Raw genomic sequence first — 18,731 nt, 5'->3', positions numbered from 1 at the left:
GCAGGACATGGTGCAGGCGCCGTACCACACGGTGATGCAGCTGGTCAGGATGTTCTCGATGGTGCCTCTGTAGAAAGTGTGCATGATGGGGGCCGGGGCTCTTGCTCTCCTCAGTTTGCGGAGGAAGTACAGATGCTGTTGGGCTTTTTTGGCCAGTGATGCGGTGTTGTTGCTCCAGGACAGGTCTTCAGAGATGTGCACACCCAGAAACTTGGTGCTGCTCACCCTCTCCACTGCAGCACCGTCGATAGATAGTGGAGCATGCTGGGTGTGCTCTCTCCTGAAGTCCACAACAATCTCCTTCATCTTCTCCACGTTCAGACGGAGATTGTTGTCCTTGCACCACATGGCCAAGCAGCTCACCTCACTCCTGTAGATTGTCTCATCGCCATTGTTGATGAGACCCACCACAGTCTTGTCATCCGCAAACTTAATGAAGATATTTGAGCTGGATGTTGGTGTGCAGTCGTGGGTCAGCAGAGTGAAGAGGAGGGGGCTTAGCACACATCCTTGGGGGGGCCCCCGTGTTCAGTGTAATGGTGCTGGAGGAGTTGCTGCCGACCCATACAGTCTGTGGTCTCCCCATCAGGAAGTCCAGCAGCCAGTTGCACAGGGAGGTGTTGAGTCCCAGCTGGTCCAGTTTATGAATGAGCTGCTGAGGAATGATTGTGTTGAATGCTGAGCTAAAGTCTATGAACAGCATTCTGACATACAAGTCTTTTGTCTCCAGGTGGGTGAGGGCTGAGTGGAGGGCAGTGGAGATGGCGTCATCGGTCAAACGGTTGGACTGATATGCAAACTGGAAAGGATCCAGGGCGGGGGGGGGAGGGCAGACTTGATACGCCTCATGACTAGCCGCTCGAAGCACTTCATGAGGATGGGAGTGAGTGCGACAGGGCGGTAGTCATTGAAGCAGGAGGGAGACGGCTTCTTTGGGACCGGGATGATGGTGGTGGTTTTGAGGCACGTGGGGACAACAGCCTGGCTCAACGAGATGTTGAAGATGTCTGTAAAGACATCTGTGAGCTCCTCGGCACAGTCTCTCAGGACACGACCAGGAATGTTATCAGGACCCGGGGCTTTTCGTGCATTTGTCGTCCTGAGAGCTCTTTTCATGCTGCCTGGGGACAGCGTCAACACCTGGTCGCCGTGAGGTGGTGGGGTCTTCTGTGCCGTGGTGCTGTTGTCTGCCTCAAAGCGAGCGAAGAAGTTGTTCAACTGATTCAGCAGAGATGTGGAGTTGTCACAGGTCTGTGGCAAGGGCTTGTAGTCTGTGATGGTCTGAATCCCCCGCTACAAGTTCCTGGTGTCTCTGCTGTCATTGAAATGGTCAGCAATGTGCCTGGAATACTGTCTCTTGGCCACTCTGATGATTCGTGACAGATTGGCCCTAGCTGTCCTCAGGCCCACCTCGTCCCCAGCTCTGAAGGCAGCGTTCCGAGCCCACAGGAGCCTATAGACTTCCCCTGTCAGCCATGGCTTCTGATTGGCCCAAATGGAGATGGTTCTGGTGACCGTAACGTCGTCCATGCACTTCCTCATGTAGGCAGCGACGGTCTCCGCGTACTCCTGGAGATCTGTGGTGTTGTAGGTGGCCGCCTGTCTGAACATGCTCCAGTCAGTGGTGGAAAAACAGTCCTGGAGTGCCTCTGAGGACCCCTCTGGCCACACACCTATCTGTTTTGTAGGTGGTTTGGTGACTTTAACCAGCGGCCTGTATGCTGGCATTAGCATAACAGTGGAGTGATCTGAGGCCCCAAGGTGGGGGAGGAGTAGGGCTTTGTAGGCATCTTTATGCATGGTGTAAACATTGTTTCCACGTGTAGGAAAGTTGATATGTCCATAGAGTTTTGGAAACACACTTTTGGGGTTTGCATGATTGAAAGCCCCAGCCAGGATGAGGAAAGCATCTGGGTGGGCTGTCTGCTGCTCACTGATATGCTGATAGAGTTCATTCAGTGCTTCACTCCTGTTGTTATTGGAGCCGGGAGGGATGTATAATGCTACCAGCAATATGGCTGTAAATTCCCTCGGCAGATAGAATGGCCGGCACTTAATAATCATAAACTCCACCAGAGGTGAGCAGTGTTTGCAGACCACAACAGCATCGCGGCACCAGGCATCACTGATGTAAACACAGACTCCTCCGCTGCGAGTCTTCTCCCCCTTCGACTAGCGCTCTGTCTGACCGGTAGCATGTTAGCCGGGCTAGCTGAATGGCACAGTCCGGGACACTGTCGTTAAGCCATGTTTCCACAAACACAAGGACACAGCACTCACTCACAGACTTAAAAGATGAGAAGAGCAGGCGGACATAATCCAGCTTGTTGTCCAGTGAGCGTACGTTGGCCAGAGTGATGGTAGGGATAGCCAGCCGGTGAGGGCTAGCTGCTAGCCTAGCTCGGATACCTCCGCGCTTGCCTCTCTTCTGCTTCCGCATGTTCCGCCTGTGGCGCTTCCACTGCGGGCTGGATGCAGGAGTGGGGGTCGGTGATTGAGCAGGCATCCGGAGCAAACCGTAGCCGCATAGCACTTCCGCTTCCGCTGGATTTATATCCGTGAATATAGTTCTGCGGATGTCGAGCAGAAACTCATGGGAGTATGTGCGCCTTGAGACTAATGGACGCGACAAAGACGAACAGATACACACTGTTTTAAAACACAAAAAACATGAAAACACCATTCTGTCGGGACAGAGAGGAGCCGCTGCATGTGTGCACGCTGCCATCTTGGAATAAAGGATTAGGGAAGCTTACAAACATGTCTTGTTGTCATCACAATTTGGCTTCCGAGCAAATAGATCAACATCTGATGCTATATTCATTTTACATCAACTGATTGAGAATACAAGGAAGTCCAAAACCCCAGTCTACATAGCTTTTGTGGATCTTAAAGCGTCGTACGATTGGATTCCGAGAGATGCTCTGTTCAGGTGCTTAACGATCCGACTCAAGTGTCCTCACATGGTGTCTGTGTTACATGCATTATACATTGGCACGAAAGCCTGTATTAAAGGAAGCACATGTTTCTTTGAGATGTTGGTAGGATGCCGTCAAGGAGCCCTGGAGTCCCCCATTATTTTCAACATATACATGAACTTTGTTGTACGAATAGCACGGAGTGAGGTTCTGAAGAAGCACCCAGAGGCAGGACTTAAAATAGAATACTGCATACCTAATAAAGTGTCACCAAGGGAATATCATAGGAAGTCCCCTCAATCCGGTATTACTCATGTTACAGAACTCCTGTACGCAGATGATGAGGTCATTTTTGCTAACTCTGTCCAGGAATTGAAGAGCATCCTTGAAATATATGACCAAACCTATGCACGGTTTGGATTACAGATGTCCTACATTAAAACCGAGACAATGGTCTTCCATGTAGAAGATGAGACCAAGAATCAGGAATGCTTGGTAACTGTGAATGACCACAGAATCAAGAACGTGCAAAGTTTTAAATACCTCGGCTATACCATCTCAAATGATGAAATGGACACCTCTCAGCTCCTGTATGCCAGGATCGATCTGCCTTCCAGAAATGGAATGAACTGAAACATGTACTTATAGATAGAAGAATCCAACTAACAACAAGAATTAGATTTCTGACGTGTTCGCTCCAGGTTACGATACAGCGTTCAGGCATGGACTCTAACAGAGAAAGAGTTGGGCAAAGTTGAGACTGCGTGGCATGGTTTTGTTAGGAATATGGTCAAAGGTGGGTTTCGGAGAAAGAATGCTCCAAACCGGAAAGATCGTGACGTCCAGCTTCAAGGTGAAGTAGACTGGAGTTTCAAGCTATCTAACGAACGACTACGGGAAATGACCCAAACATTGTCCAATCGTAATTTCTGTCAACACCAGCAAGTCAAGTATATTGGACATGTCTGTAGAATGGACAATGTCTTGCAGAAGCAGGTCCTGTTCGACGTTAGAACATCCCACAAGAAATGGACGTGTCTTGAGAGAGTTTTAGGAGTTGATGAGACACAGATTAGGAGAACTATGATGACAAAGCAGCTTTACAGCGACTGATAGATGTTTGCCTGCCATCGAGCAAATATCAGGAGCACCCCAAAGCCGAGACTGTGCTGAGTGGGAAGAGATGATGTAGTGAGGCCACCATGAGTCTCCAGAAATCTTCAGTGCTCCTTACCAAGTTTGTGGAAGTGTACTGGAGGGATGAACTTTCCTCCAAGATATTCCCTCATTGAAATACAACCTTTATTTAAATCAGGGAATTTAATTGAGATCAATATTTCTTTTGCAAGAGACCTGCGGACAGCAGATAAACCTCAGGTCAGGGTCACTAAAAAACTTAAGCCCTTTTGAGCATTTGAGCCTGTACTTTGTCCCCTCACCCCCAACCACTACCTTTGAAATCAAAATTCTGCCCCCGCCCAAATAGACCACTCCCAGCTCTCCTGTTGAAACTGCATCCCTTCAGCACAGGATCAGGGGCTTTGATCCAACTTGGATTAAAAAAAAAAGTGTTCTCCTGAAGAAAAAAAACGTTCTAATTATTGTTCTAAAATAAATGTGAAGACTTAAAAATGGCCCCTTTAACAATTTCTTCAGGTCTAAACACTCTGTAACAAGAGCCGTGGGGAGGGGCCCTGGAGGTGACCATCCTCATCTAGCACCCCTCCCCAAAGCCAGGAAACTCAGGGGAAACACTGACTATATTGCCAAATATTGTCTTTTGTTAAGTGAAGATTAGGGCTAGGGGTCTGAGAGACTCAATGTGTGTGTGTGTGTGTGTGTGTGTGTGTGTGTGTGTGTGTGTGTGTAGAGACAGTCAGTAACTCACTGTAGTGTCTCCAGTGTACAGTGTGGATCCTTCAGTAGATCAGAGAGCAGCTTCACTCCTGATTCTCCTGGATTATTGTAGTTCAGATCCAGTTCTCTCAGGTGTGATGAGGGATTTGACCTCAGAGCTGAAACCAGAGCAGCACAACCTTCACCTGTAATACTGCAGCCAGACAACCTGTAGAGAGAAACATCTCACAGTTACAGCATAAATCACTCAGCTTTACTACACAACACACACAATCTTTATATACAGTACACTAATGGCCCTTTTCCACTACCCTTTTTCAGGTCACTTCAGCTCGCTTCAGCTCACTTCAGCCCGACACGGCTCGCGTTTCGACTACCAAAAACCGGCACGACTCAGCTCGTTTCAGCCCTGCTTAGCCCCTAAAACTCGCACCGTTTTGGAGTGGGGCTGAAGCGAGCCAAGCCGTGCCGACTGAGGCTGGGGGCGTGAGCAGACACTCCCCTGTGCACTGATTGGTGAGGAGGAGTGTCCTCACATGCCCACACACGCCCCGCGAGCGCGCTGGGATCTGTAAACACCGCAAACCTGGAAGAATAATAATTACGAATTACGAGAATTTCTGAAGCCTTATGCGCCTCGCCTCATCTATACGCTCTTGCCAGTATCTGTCCGCGTTGTCGGTGACAACAAGCCACAGCACCAAGACCAGCAACACTAACGACTCCATGTCATCCATGTTTATTGTTTACTATCTGGGTCGTGAGACTACCGCTTAAAAGCTCACTGAATCAGTGACATACAGAGCATCGTGGACGAGTTCGCGGAGCGCAAGGCTCGTCGTATGCCCTTCAAATAATGCGCGCAGTAGGCTATTGATGTTTTATTATGAGCCATGTACAGTATGTCACCTAATGTTTTTTTGTTTCTGAGTTACATGTTCATTTGAAGGACTTAATGTACAAAATAACATAGTTGCACCCGGTAGTGTTGAAATTGGTAAACACCGCAGTTGCGGACATTTTGTAGCCTAAAATGATGTTATGATAAGCTTTAATAAAGGGCCCGGTCATTTGCCCCGCCCCCGGCCCGGCTTTGACTTGTTCCGCCACTGTCACTGATGTCACTGTTTGCGCTGCTTAATGACATCACGTGACGTCCACCCACTTTCGCTAACTCCACCCAATGTGTCCACCCACTTCCAGCCAGCACGGTTCAGCGTGGTTGTAGTCGAAATGCAACTCCAACAGCCCCGCTCAGCCCGACTCAGCTCGACTCAGCACGGCACGGCTCAGCCGCGTTTGTAGTGGAAAAGCGGCATTACTGTGTGTGTGTGTGTGTGTGTGTGTGTGTGTGTATAGAGACAGTCAGTAACTCACTGTAGTGTCTCCAGTGTACAGTGTGGATCCTTCAGTAGATCAGAGAGCAGCTTCACTCCTGATTCTCCTGGATTATTGTAGTTCAGATCCAGTTCTCTCAGGTGTGATGAGGGATTTGACCTCAGAGCTGAAACCAGAGCAGCACAACCTTCACCTGTAATCCTGCAGCCAGACAACCTGTAGAGAGAAACATCTCACAGTTACAGCATAAATCACTCAGCTTTACTACACAACACACACTATCTTTATACACAGTACACTTACTCTGTGTGTGTGTGTGTGTGTGTGTGTGTGTGTGTGTGTGTGTGTGTGTGTGTGTGTACCTCAGTGTCTCCAGTGTACAGTGTGGATTCTCCAGTCCAGCAGAGAGCAGCTTCACTCCTGAATCCTGCAGTTTATTGTCCCTCAGGTTCAGTTCTCTCAGTCTGGAGGAGTTTGAGCTGAGAACTGAGGACAGAACTCTACAGCTTTCCTCTCTCAGTTTACACCCACACAGACTGGAAGAGAAATGATGAAATATCAGAACACTGATCTCAAACACACAAACACAGCCATAATCCAGCTAAACTTTAGCATGGAACAGAAATGTGAGTGTGTTTCTCTCACACACAGAAATCAGAGGACAGGACGCCACATCAGCACATTTACAGGAGCAGCGACGTCTTTCTGCACTCCACACTGTACTCTCTCACACACACACACACACACACACACACACACACACACACACACAGTACTCTCTCTCACACACACACACACACACACACACAGTACTCTTTCTCTCTCTCACACACACACACACACTACTCTCTCTCTCACACACACACACACACACACACACACACACACACACAACTCTCTCTCTCTCACACACACTGTACTCTCTCTCACACACACACACACACACACACAGTACTCTTTCTCTCTCACACACACACACTACTCTCTCTCTCTCACACACACACACACACACACACAACTCTCTCTCTCTCACACACACTGTACTCTCTCTCCCTCACTCACACATGCGCACGCACACACACACACACACAGTTCTCTCTCTCTCTCTCTCTCTCTCTCTCACACACATACAGACAGTGTTCTTGTCATTTGGTTTGGTTAGTTTCACACTGCACTGATTTTCCAGAGCACCAAACTGTTTGTCTATGAGGGAGTTCTCTGATTGGTCAGGAGTTTGTCAGGGTGGGGTTTGATGGACACTTCTTATTGGGGTTGTTTTACTGCTGGAGGTCAAGATTTTGGGAAAAATATGATGTAATTATTTGAACTGAACACAAAGTTGTGTGTTGAGTTTCAAACAGACAGTAAAACAGTTGGTGTGTATCATTCTCTGCTCACACACACACCTCTGATTTCTGGGGGTTTGGAGTGGACCTGAGTACAGGTGGTGTGTTCACGTGTGTCAGAAGGTGGGTTTAATAACCTGTTAGTGTAAAAAGTGAAACCATCTCCTGTAAAAGTACCAGAGGTTTGTTTAAAGAAGATTAGAGTCACTATTAACAAGCATTAATCTAAACACTGCAGTTCAGTGTGACATTAAAATAACAAACCATGCAGTAATACATTTAAAAATAAAAACACTCACTCAGCTTTTCTGGAGGCTTTGACCACTGGCAGCAGCTTCAGAAGACATTCCTCTGATGGGTTATATTTACTCAAATCAAACACATCCAGCTCCTGTTCTGAGTTCAGTAACACAAACACCAGAGCTGACCACTGAGCAGGAGAGAGTCTGACTCCACGGAGACGACTGGAACCTCCTCTGTTCAGGTAACGTTGTACTTCCTGCACTAGAGAATGATCATTCAGTTCATTCAGACAGTGGAACAGATTGATGGATTTCTCTGGAGATGGATTCTCCCTGATCTTCTCCTTGATGTACTTGACTGTTTCCTGTTTGCTGTGAGAGCTACTTCCTGTCTGGGGCAGTAGGTCTCGTAAGAGAGTCTGATTGGACTCCAGTGAGAGACCCAGAAGGAAGCGGAGGAACAGGTCCAGGTGTCCATTCTCACTCTGTAAGGCCTTGTCCACTGCACTCCTGAGGAAATCAGACATGTTTGATTTGGTTAAGAAATTAAAAAGTCCAGTTCTTTGATCCACGAGCACATTTATATTTCTGAAAATAAAGCAGAGAAACGCATATAAAGCAGCCAGAAACTCCTGAACACTCAGATGTACAAAGCTGAAGACCTTCCCCAGGTGAAGCCCAAACTCCTCTCTGAAGATTTGGGTACACACTCCTGAGTACACTGACACTTCTCTCACATCAATGTCACACTCTCTCAGGTCTTCCTCATAGAAGATCAGGTTTCCTTTCTCCAGCTGTTGGAAAGCCAGTTTTCCCAGTGCCAGGATACTCTCTCTGGTCTGCTGAGGATCAGGCTCACATTTCTGATGGTACTTTTGGTCCTTCTGTTTGATCTGAAAGATCAGGAAGTGTGTGAACATTTGAGTCAGAGTCTTGGGGATCTCTCCACTCTCTGCTTCACCCAACATTCTCTTGAGAACAGTGGCTGAGATCCAGCAGAAGACTGGGATGTGGCACATGATGTAGAGGCTTCTTGAAGACTTCATGTGTGTGATGATTTTATTGGCCAGGCTCTGATCACTGATCCTCTTCCTGAAGTACTCCTCTTTCTGAGGATCACTGAACCCTCGTACCTCTGTTACCTGGCCTACACACTCAGGAGGGATCTGATTGGCTGCTCCTGGTCGAGAGGTTATCCAGAGGAGAGCAGAGGGAAGCAGATTCCCCTTGATGAGGTTTGTCAGCAGCACATCCACTGAGGCCGACTCCATCACATCACACAATCTCTCATTGTTCTGGAAATTTAGAGGAAGTCGACACTCATCCAGACCATCAAAGATCAACAGGACTTTGTTCATATCACAGTCTATGAATTGTAATTCTTTCATTTCTGGGAAAAAGTGATGAAGAAGATTCATCAGACTGAGATTTCTCTCCTTCATCAGATTCAGCTCTCTAAAGAGAAGTGGGAACATGAAGGTGACGTCCTGATTCGCTTCTCTTTCAGTCCAGTCCAGAATGAACTTCTGCACAGAGACTGTTTTTCCAATTCCAGCAACTCCTTTAGTCAGCACACTTCTGATGGACGTGTCTTTAAAGAGATCCTTACATTTGATGGATGTCTCCTGTGTTGCTGGTCTCCTGGATGCCGTCTCAATCTGTCTCACCTCATGTTCTTTATTAATGTCTCCACTCCAACCCTCTGTGATGTACAGCTCTGTGTAGATCTCATTCAGAAGAGCTGAGCTTCCATGCTGTGAGATTCCTTCATTAACTCTTTTAAACTTCTCTCGCAGGTTGGATTTCAGATTTTGCCGATACACAGAGACGTGTTCTGAGAAACAAAGTAATAACATCTTTTAATACAAAATCACTGAGAACAATATACATTAAATACTGATGTATGTTCCTGATTAATGTATAAAATTTAGAAGCAAGAACATAAACATTGCCAAATTAAAGTAATTTCAGAGTTCTAATATCACTGACTTATTCAGCTCGATAAATTTAATATGGTGTGTTTAAGTTTGAACTCGGGATGAAACTGGTTCCACAGTAAACCGCAGAAGAATTCCTGCCTGTTAGTACTGGGTTATAAAATAGTTGATGAAAACATGTGAAAAGTGAACTGTGTTGAATTGAGCTGTAGAGTTCAACCATTAAAGTTTTTCATTATTTTTGTGTTCAGGATTTTGTGGGCGGAGTCCGAACTCATTGCTCAATGCCATACTGGAGCCAAATTTAGCATCACCTCTTTCTTTTGACTGGATCATTCTCCATGTTGTACAACCCCAAATCAGAACAAGTTGGGAGAGTACAATGATTTGTAAATAACCTTTGACCTGTACTCAACTCAAAACAATACAACAGTACATTATTTCATGTTTTACCCTCAGGAATTTTCTTGGGGTTTTTTTTTTCAAAATAAACACATTTCAATTATGATTCTCACTGAATTCTTTGAATTCTTGCTGTTCTTTGATTCTGAACTCAAGTTGAGCCACAGTATGGCTGCGATCTGCTCTTGCGCTGTGCTGCAAAATGATCATTAAAAATGGATTCATTGACTGATTTGTGAACTTTGACAGAAAATAAATAAATCCTGACTTTATGATTGTGTGTGACTGGACAAGTTTTTGAGACGTTCATCTCAAGTTCAAAGTGACCATGTTTGCCTCTGGCTGTTACATGGATCTAAAAACAGACTGAGTGAGCGTAACTGAAACATCAACTCTACTGAGGAAAGGTAAGATAGAATTTAGCTGGGGGGGGGTTTTGTTTGTTTTTTTGCTGGTTTCTGTATGCAGAGACATACTGGCACAGAGCCGCATAGCACTTTTTGCAGTGATAGAGGGAGCGAGAGAGAGAGAGAGAGAGTTTAGCTTCACTTGCTTACTGTTGCATGGTTAAAGGGATCCTCCAGTGGATTTCTTCTCAAACTTATTTTAAGTAAAAGTAGTCACAGATTTCAAAAATCAAACTTTCATTTTCGGAGACCAAATAGTGTTCGAGAAAAATGAATTTTCTTTAAAATCCCAGATGGGCTTCCTGCGGTGGTGATGTATGTGATGATGTCAGGTAGCAGTCGCTTGGAGCAACTCAGCTGTTTATATTCTCTGTTTACATTGTAGTTTTGCTCTAGATTTACAAGTATTTTACTGAATTTATCAGTTTTTAAATAAGTATGCCTCATTGTGTAGCGTATAAGTGCCACAAAGATGCTAAAAAGAAAACGCAAGTTGGAACTCGACTGCATTTCCACAGAGAAAACGCAGTGTGTTTGATCAGCTGGAACAGAGAGTCACCGAAAGAAACTGGATCAGACAACACCTCGCGCTGCAGAATCTTTTTTAATATGATCTACAGAAAGTGTGTGTGGCAAAGCAAAGCGTGTGTGTGTGTGTGAGAGAGAGAGAAAAAAAGTGTGTGCACTTACGTGCTCTAAAATCTCGGTTTAAAATGGTTCAACTCGCAGCACAACATAACACTTTTCTCGTCTCGTCTCATCTTCTTCTGCTTATCCGGGGCCGGGTCGCAGAGGCAGCAGTCTGAGCATGGAAGCCCAAACTTCCCTTTCCCCAGACACCTCGGCCAGCTCCTCGGGAAGAACACCGAGGCGTTCCCAGGCCAGCCGAGAGACATAGTCCCTCCAGAGTGTCCTGGGTCTTCCCCGGGGCCTCCTCCCGGAACACCTCCCCAGGGAGGCGTCCAGGAGGCATCCGAAAGAGATGCCCGAGCCACCTCAGCTGATTCCTCTCGATGTGGAGGAGCAGCGGCTCTACTCCAAGCTCCTCCCGAGTGACTGTGCTTCTCACCCTATCTCTAAGGGAGCGCCCAGCCACCCTGCGAAGGAAACTCATTTTGGCCGCTTGTATCCGCAATCTTGTTCTTTCGGTCATTACCCAAAGCTCATGACCATAGGTGAGAGTCGGAACGTAGATCAACTGGTAAATCGAGAGCTTCGCCTTTTGGCTCAGCTCCTTCTTCACCATGATGGACCGGTAAAGTGACCACATCACTGTGGAGGCCGCACCGATCCGCCTGTCAATCTCACGCTCTATCCTTCTCTCACTCGTGAACAAAATCCAGAGATACTTAAACTCCTCCACTTGAGGCAGGACTTCTCCACCAGCATGGAGAGGGCAAGCCACCCTTTTCCGGTTGAGAACCATGGTCTCGGACTTGGAGGTGCTGATTCTCATCCCAGCCGCTTCACACTCGACTGCAAACTGCCCCAGTGCATGCTGAAGGTCCTGGTTTGAAGAAGCCAACAGGACATCATCATCTGCAAAAAGCAGAGATGAAATCCTGTGGTTCCCAAACAGGATTCCTTCCGGCCCCTTGCTGCGCCTAGAAATTCTGTCCATAAAGATTATGAACAGAAGCAGTGACAAAGGGCAGCCCTGCCAGAGTCGAACATGCACTGGGAACAGGTCTGACTTACTGCCGGCAATGCGAACCAGACTCCTGCTCCATTCGTACAGGGACCGGACAGCCCTTAGCAAAGACCCCCAAACTCCATACTCCCAAAGCACCCCCCACAGAATATCATGAGGGACACGGTCGAATGCCTTCTCCAGATCCACAAAGCACATGTGGACTGGTTGGGCAAACTCCCATGAACCCTCGAGCACCCTATGAAGGGTATAGAGCTGGTCCAGTGTTCCGCGACCAGGACGAAAACTGCATTGTTCCTCCTGGATCCGAGGTTCGACTATTGGCCAAATTCTCCTCTCCAGTACCCTGGAGAAACCTTCCCTGGGAGGCTGAGAAGTGTGATTCCCCTATAACTGGAACATACTCTCCAGTCCCCTTTCTTAAAAAGAGGGACCACCACCCCAGTCTGCCACTCCAGAGGCATTGTCCCTGACCGCCACACGATGTTGCAGAGGCGTGTCAGCCAAGACAGCCCCGCAACATCCAGAGACTTGAGATACTCGGGGCGGAACTCATCCACCCCTGGTGCCTTGCCACCGAGGAGCTTGCTAACCACCTCAGTGACTTCGGCTTGGGTAATGGACGAGTCCACCTCTGAGTCATCAGCCTCCGCTTCCTCAATGGAAGACGTGATGGTGGGATTGAGGAGATCCTCTAAGTATTCCACCGCCCAGCAATGTCCCCAGTCGAGGTCAACAGCTCCCCACCCGCACTGTAAACAGTGTTGGCAGAGTACTGCTGCTCCCTCCTGAGGCGCTGGATGGTTTGCCAGAATTTCTTCGAGGCCGACCGATAGTCCTCCTCCATGGCCTCACCGAACTCCTCCCAGTTCCGAGTTTTTGCCTCTGCAACTGCCCGAGCTGCAGCACGCCTGGCCTACTGATACCCGTCAGCTGCCTCAGGAGTCCTGCAGGCCAAAATGGCCCGATAGGACTCCTTCTTCAGCTTGACGGCATCCCTTATTTCTGGTGTCCACCACCGGGTTTGAGGATTGCCGCCACGACAGGCACCGGAGACCTTGCGGCCACAGCTCCAAACCGCCACGTTGACAATGGAGGCAGAGAACGTGGTCCACTCAGACTCAATGTCCCCTGCCTCCCTCGGAAGCTGGGAGAAGCTCTCCTGGAGGTGGGAGTTAAAGACCTCCCTGACAGAGTGCTCGGCCAGATGTTCCCAGCAGACCCTCACCATACATTTGGGCCTGCCAGGTCTGTCCGGCTTCCTCCTCCGCCAGTGGATCCAACTCACCACCAAGTGGTGATCAGTTGACAGCTCAGCCCCTCTCTTCACCTGAGTGTCCAAGACATAGGGCCGGAGATCCAATGAAATGACAACAAAGTCGATCATCAACCTCCGACCTAAGGTGTCCTGGTGCCACGTGCACTTATGGACACCCCTATGCTCGAACATGGTGTTAGTTATGGACAAACCGTGACTAGCACAAAAGTCCAATAACAAAACACCACTTGGGTTCAGATCGGGGAGGCCGTTCCTCCCAATCACGCCCCTCCAGGTATCACTGTCGTCGCCCTCGTGAGCGTTGAAGTCCCCCAGTAGAACAATGGAATCCCCAGTCTGAGCACCTCTCAGTACCCCTCCCAGGGACTCCAAGAAGGCCGGATACTCTATACTGCTATTTGGCCCGTAGGCACAAACAACACCAAGAGCCCTCTCCCCAATCCGAAGGCGCAGAAAGGCGACCCTCTCATGCACTGGGGTAAACTCCAACACATGGCGGCTGAGCTGGAGAGCTATAAGCAAGCCCACACCAGCCCACCGCCGCTCACCATGGGTGACTCCAGAGAAGTGGAGAGTCCAGCCCCTCTCGAGGAACTTGGTTCTGGAACCCAAGCTGTGCGTGGAGGTGAGCCTGACTATCTCTAGCCGGTACCTCTCAATCTCCCGCACAAGCTCAGGCTCTTTCCCCCCCAGCGAAGTGACATTCCATGTCCCAACAGCTAGCCGCTGTGTTCAGGGATCAGGTCGTCGAGGCCCCTGCCTTCGACTGCCGCCCAATCCACACTGCACCAATCCCCTACGGCTACCGCTGTGGGTGGTGAACTCATGGGAGGTCGGGCCCACGTCACCGCTTTGGGCTGAGCCCGGCCGGGCCCCGTGAGCAAAGGCCCGGCCACCAAGTGCTCACATACGAGCCCCAACCCCGGGCCTGGCTCCAGGGTGGGGCCCCGGCTGCACCATATCGGGTGATGTCACAGTCCTTGATCGATTGTTAACCATAAGGGGTTTTGGTGAACATAACACTTCATGCTCTAAAATCTTTTTTTTTACATGATCTACAGCTGGTGTTGAGTAGATTAACAGAGAGTGTGGCATTTCCCCCCAATTCAAATGAATGGAGTTTTGGGAGAAAAACCTAGTATGATGTCACGCTGTGTGCCTCCTGCTTTAAAGTCTGTTTTAAACCATGCTACACTCTGTTAATCTCCTCAGCACCAGTGTTACAAACTGATGTAGCAGTGTAACATCTATGACAAAAGTCACAGGGCTCGTTTAAGTCTAGGGGTATTTTATTGTAAAATAATAACAGAACAAACCAAGGGAGAACCAACAAAGAATTAAAGTATATACAAAGGGGAAACCAACCACAAAGGAGAAACAAGCAGGCATCAAATAGGCGTGGAGCCGGCCCCCGAGGAGAGAGAGCGTGTTCAGGCTCCCACCCTAGTATTTATAGGGGAGACATCATTGGCTCTACACCAACCACCTGTAAAACAATTAGGTGCAGCAACCATACAAAAATGTACTGGGGGCCCCTAGTGGTAGGAGGACGTAACACCTCCCCACTAAGTTGGTGACATAGTTCCCAAATTACTAACTCAAAAAACAACGTCATACACCATGTCCACAGGCAGGTCGGGTGCAAGACACACAAACATAGTTAAGTGAAAAAAACGTGCATGCGCACCAGGTCCACAGAGAGAACGGGTGTGTGGCCCAAACATAGGCACAATAAGGCAAACAAAACGCGTAATGGTTCATTATATATATATATATATATATATATATATATATATATATATACACATACACACATACATACATATATATGAGACACATTACCAAACACCAAAACAAAAAAAATCATACGGGTATACCGTAGAAGACACCACTAAGGCACTCTGGACAAAGCATCTGCTATAACGTTGTCCGTACCCCGAATGTGTTTAACCTGCAAGTTGAAAGGTTGCAAGATCAAACACCACTGCATGAGCCGTTGATTTGAATTACGCATGCGCCAGATGAACTTCAACGGGTAATGGTCGGTATAGACAACGATGTTCTTTGAGGCACCCAAGCAAACCTCAAAGTGTTGTACAGCCAGGACCAGGGCTAGTGCCTCCTTCTCTATGGTCGAATACGACCGCTGCGGAAGGCTAAATTTCTTAGAGAAATAAGAGACAGGATGTTCAACGTCATCAGCACCGAGCTGGAGGAGGACAGCTCCAGCACCATAGTCACATGCATCGACAGTAAGGAATAAGGGCTTTGAAAAATCAGGCGCGCTCAAAACTGGAGCTGCAACCAAAAGCGTCTTCAGATTTTCAAAAGCCCTACTGCCTTGCTCCGACCAGGCATACGGAACCTTCGGACTTAACAAATCAGTTAACGGGGCTACTACTGCAGAGAAGTTCTTGCAAAACGCACGATAGTAGCCCGCCATGCCAAGAAATCTGCGGAGCTCACGGCAATCAGCAGGGGCAGGAAAATTGCAGATGGCAGAGATTTTTGCATCCAACGGACGCACCTTACCCCCTCCCACCAAGCGGCCGAGATACGTAACAGTAGCCTTTCCAAATTCGCATTTTGCCAAATTGATGGCAAATTTGCAGACGAGAGACGCCGAAACAGTTCTCGAATTTGGACAAGGTGACTGGACCAATCAGGACTGCAATACAACATCATCAAGATAGGCCTCACAATTAGACATACCCGACAACACTGTATTGATCAGTCTCTGAAAACTCGCGGGAGCGTTACGCATGCCAAACACCATTACGCGATAAGACAGAAAATCGTCCGGTGTTACAAAGGCAGAAATTTCCTTGACTCTGGCTGTCAACGGAATTTGCCAGTAACCTTTGAGCAGATCAAATTTGCTCACAAACACAGCTGACCCCACCCTGTCAATCAAGCCTCGGAAGAGGATAACAGTCAGGTACCGTGACTGCATTGACACAGCAGTAATCAGTACAAAAATGGAACATGTGATCAGGTTTAGCTACAAGAAGACAAGGAGAACTCCAGGGACTCGAACTTAGCTCAGCAATGCCATTCACCAACATGTACTCCACTTCCTTCCTCAAAATCACCCTCTTTGCAGGATTAATGTGGTATGGATGCTGCTTGATGGGAACTGCAGCGCCAACATCAATATCATGCTCAAGAACTCGTGTTTGTTTTGGTACATCACCAAAGAGCTCAGGGAACTGGTTGACTATTTCCACTATGTCAGCCCTCTGCGACGGAGATAGATGAGGAAGGTGAGAGTCAAGCACAGAAATCATAGCAGAATTGTTCAAGCGCCCCTCTACCACTGCACGACACGGGCTACTCCCAACATCATCGTCCCCCTCTTCCACCGCAGAGATCAGCACCGCACCACTGGACAGCGCCAGATCAGCAGTCGGTTGCGGGTCAGGTGGCACAAGAGGAAGAGCAGAGGAGTCACGCTCATGAAACGGCTTCAACATATTCACGTGACATAAGCGCTTCTGATGCCTACGATCTGGAGTCGCAATCACATAGTCCCGATCAGACACTCTTTCCAAAACTTCATATGGGCCACTAAATCGAGCCTGCAAAGCAGACCCAGGAACAGGTAGCAACATCAGCACTTTGTCGCCCACTACAAAGTGACGATCGACAGCCTTACGGTCATACCACTGCTTCATTTTACATTGAGTTTGTTTTAGATGTTCACGAGCAAACTCACATGCCCGATGTAAACGATTGCGAAAGTCAGATACATGAGAAAGTATGTTCTTAGTGGGGTCATCACTAAAACACTGGTGTTTCAGGACAGCCAATGGACCTTGTGGTGAGTGCGCAAAAACAAGATCAGCCGGACTAAATCCCAAAGACTCCTGGACAACTTCCCTACATGCACACAACAACCAGGGAATAGCATCAGCCCAATCCCTACCAGTCTCTAAACAATACTTCCGTAACATACTCTTCAAAGTCTGGTGGAAACGTTCCAGTGCCCCCTGACTCTCAGGGTGAAAAGCACTGGAAATGTTGTGCTGGATGCGCAACTGTTGTAACACGCGGGCAAAGAGACGAGAGGTAAAATTAGACCCACGGTCGGTCTGCACAACCTTGGGTAGACTGAACAGCAAGAAAAATTTTAACAGCTCCTTAAGTACAGCCTTGGTGGTGATAGTACGCAGAGGGATCGCCTCTGGGAAGCGAGTCGCTGCGCACATCATTGTCAAAAGATACTGGTACCCACCTTTTGCACGGTCAAGTGGACCAACAATATCAGCGATGACTGTATCGAATGGCTGGCCTAACACAGGGATAGGATACAACGGCGCAGGTGGAATGGTTTGATTTGGTTTGCCAGCTAACTGGCAAACGTGGCACACTCATGTAAAACAAACAACCAGCTCATGTAAAAAAGATTTTAGAGCACCAAGTGTCCTGTCGCGCTGCGAGTTGAGCCAATTTAAACCAAGATTTTTTTTCTGTGGGGAAAAAATGACAGAAAAACAACAAGAACGAGAGAACAGGTGCATCAATCCAAAAACTGTATACAAGTGCACTACACTAGTTCGGGCCGGACGTGTCAGAGTTTGAACGGTGTCGATATCTTTTTTTTAAGACAAAGATTTTTAATTTTACAGGTCTCTGTGCTACGCAGCTTACAGACAGTTCACTTGGTAACTCCTGGCTACTTGGGAAAACAGTAAGGAGAGTCATTAGTGTACTTACTCAACACAAAGCAGCGTGAGGCACACTATTGTTCTTAAGCTTACTTTATTATTATTATTTATTCTCCTATTTTTTGACACTGTTACTCCTCCTACAGCTTTTGAGATATGGACAAAGAATGGAAACTAATGCCATCTCTCAGTCTTTTAGCATGGGTATCCATGCAGGGAGGTGAGCTTTCAAAAAGGCTATGGCATCATCACTTTTTCTCTCCTTCCTTTAAACCCACTAAACGAACATTTCATCACTGACTTCTATCTTCCAATTCTGAGAGCTTATCATTTAAGTGGCTCATTTTCTTTGTCACCAAGTTGACTTGATCTCTGTTAGCTTGTGTTGCTGCCTGAATCGAGTCGCACCTGGACTGTAGTTTAGCCACACAGCTGTCTTGTTGATGGAATTCTTTTTTGACTTCAGCTATGGACTCTTTAGTGTTATCCACCTTGACTTGGATGGCGCCTATTTGTGGGGTTAGTAGGTCATCAATTGTGTGTCTTACCGCGGCAGATATTTTATCCAACTCTCCTTTTTGTTTGGCGAGTGCTAGTTTCACACTAGCTAGTATGGTGGAGTTTAGCTCTTCCTTCGAGATATTGTCGGATTCTTTAAATTTCTTCTTCTCTGGGGATTTTTCATGA

At 47.6% G+C, this 18,731-nt stretch overlaps 1 protein-coding gene across 6 annotated transcripts in view; it reads right to left on the bottom strand.

Moving 5' to 3' along the window:
- Positions 1–18,731, bottom strand: part of LOC132887253 (NLR family CARD domain-containing protein 3-like) — a 96,309-nt gene that overhangs the window by 14,844 nt on the left and 62,734 nt on the right. For 5 of the 6 annotated variants that reach the window (XM_060922783.1, XM_060922784.1, XM_060922787.1 and 2 more), the window contains exons 6-9: positions 7,759–9,535; positions 6,476–6,649; positions 6,153–6,329; positions 4,807–4,983 (exon numbers count right to left, since the gene is read on the bottom strand). In XM_060922783.1, coding sequence (XP_060778766.1) covers positions 4,807–4,983; positions 6,153–6,329; positions 6,476–6,649; positions 7,759–9,535 — 2,305 coding nt within the window. The remainder of the gene's footprint in view (positions 1–4,806; positions 4,984–6,152; positions 6,330–6,475; positions 6,650–7,758; positions 9,536–18,731) is intronic. The other variant, XM_060922789.1, reaches the window with a different exon arrangement.

Source organism: Neoarius graeffei, chromosome 5 (assembly GCF_027579695.1).
Source record: "Neoarius graeffei isolate fNeoGra1 chromosome 5, fNeoGra1.pri, whole genome shotgun sequence".
NCBI classification, from domain to species: Eukaryota; Metazoa; Chordata; class Actinopteri; order Siluriformes; family Ariidae; genus Neoarius; species Neoarius graeffei.
The sequence above is the reverse complement of the archived record's forward strand: the minus strand, read 5'-3'. Positions and strand labels throughout refer to the sequence as shown.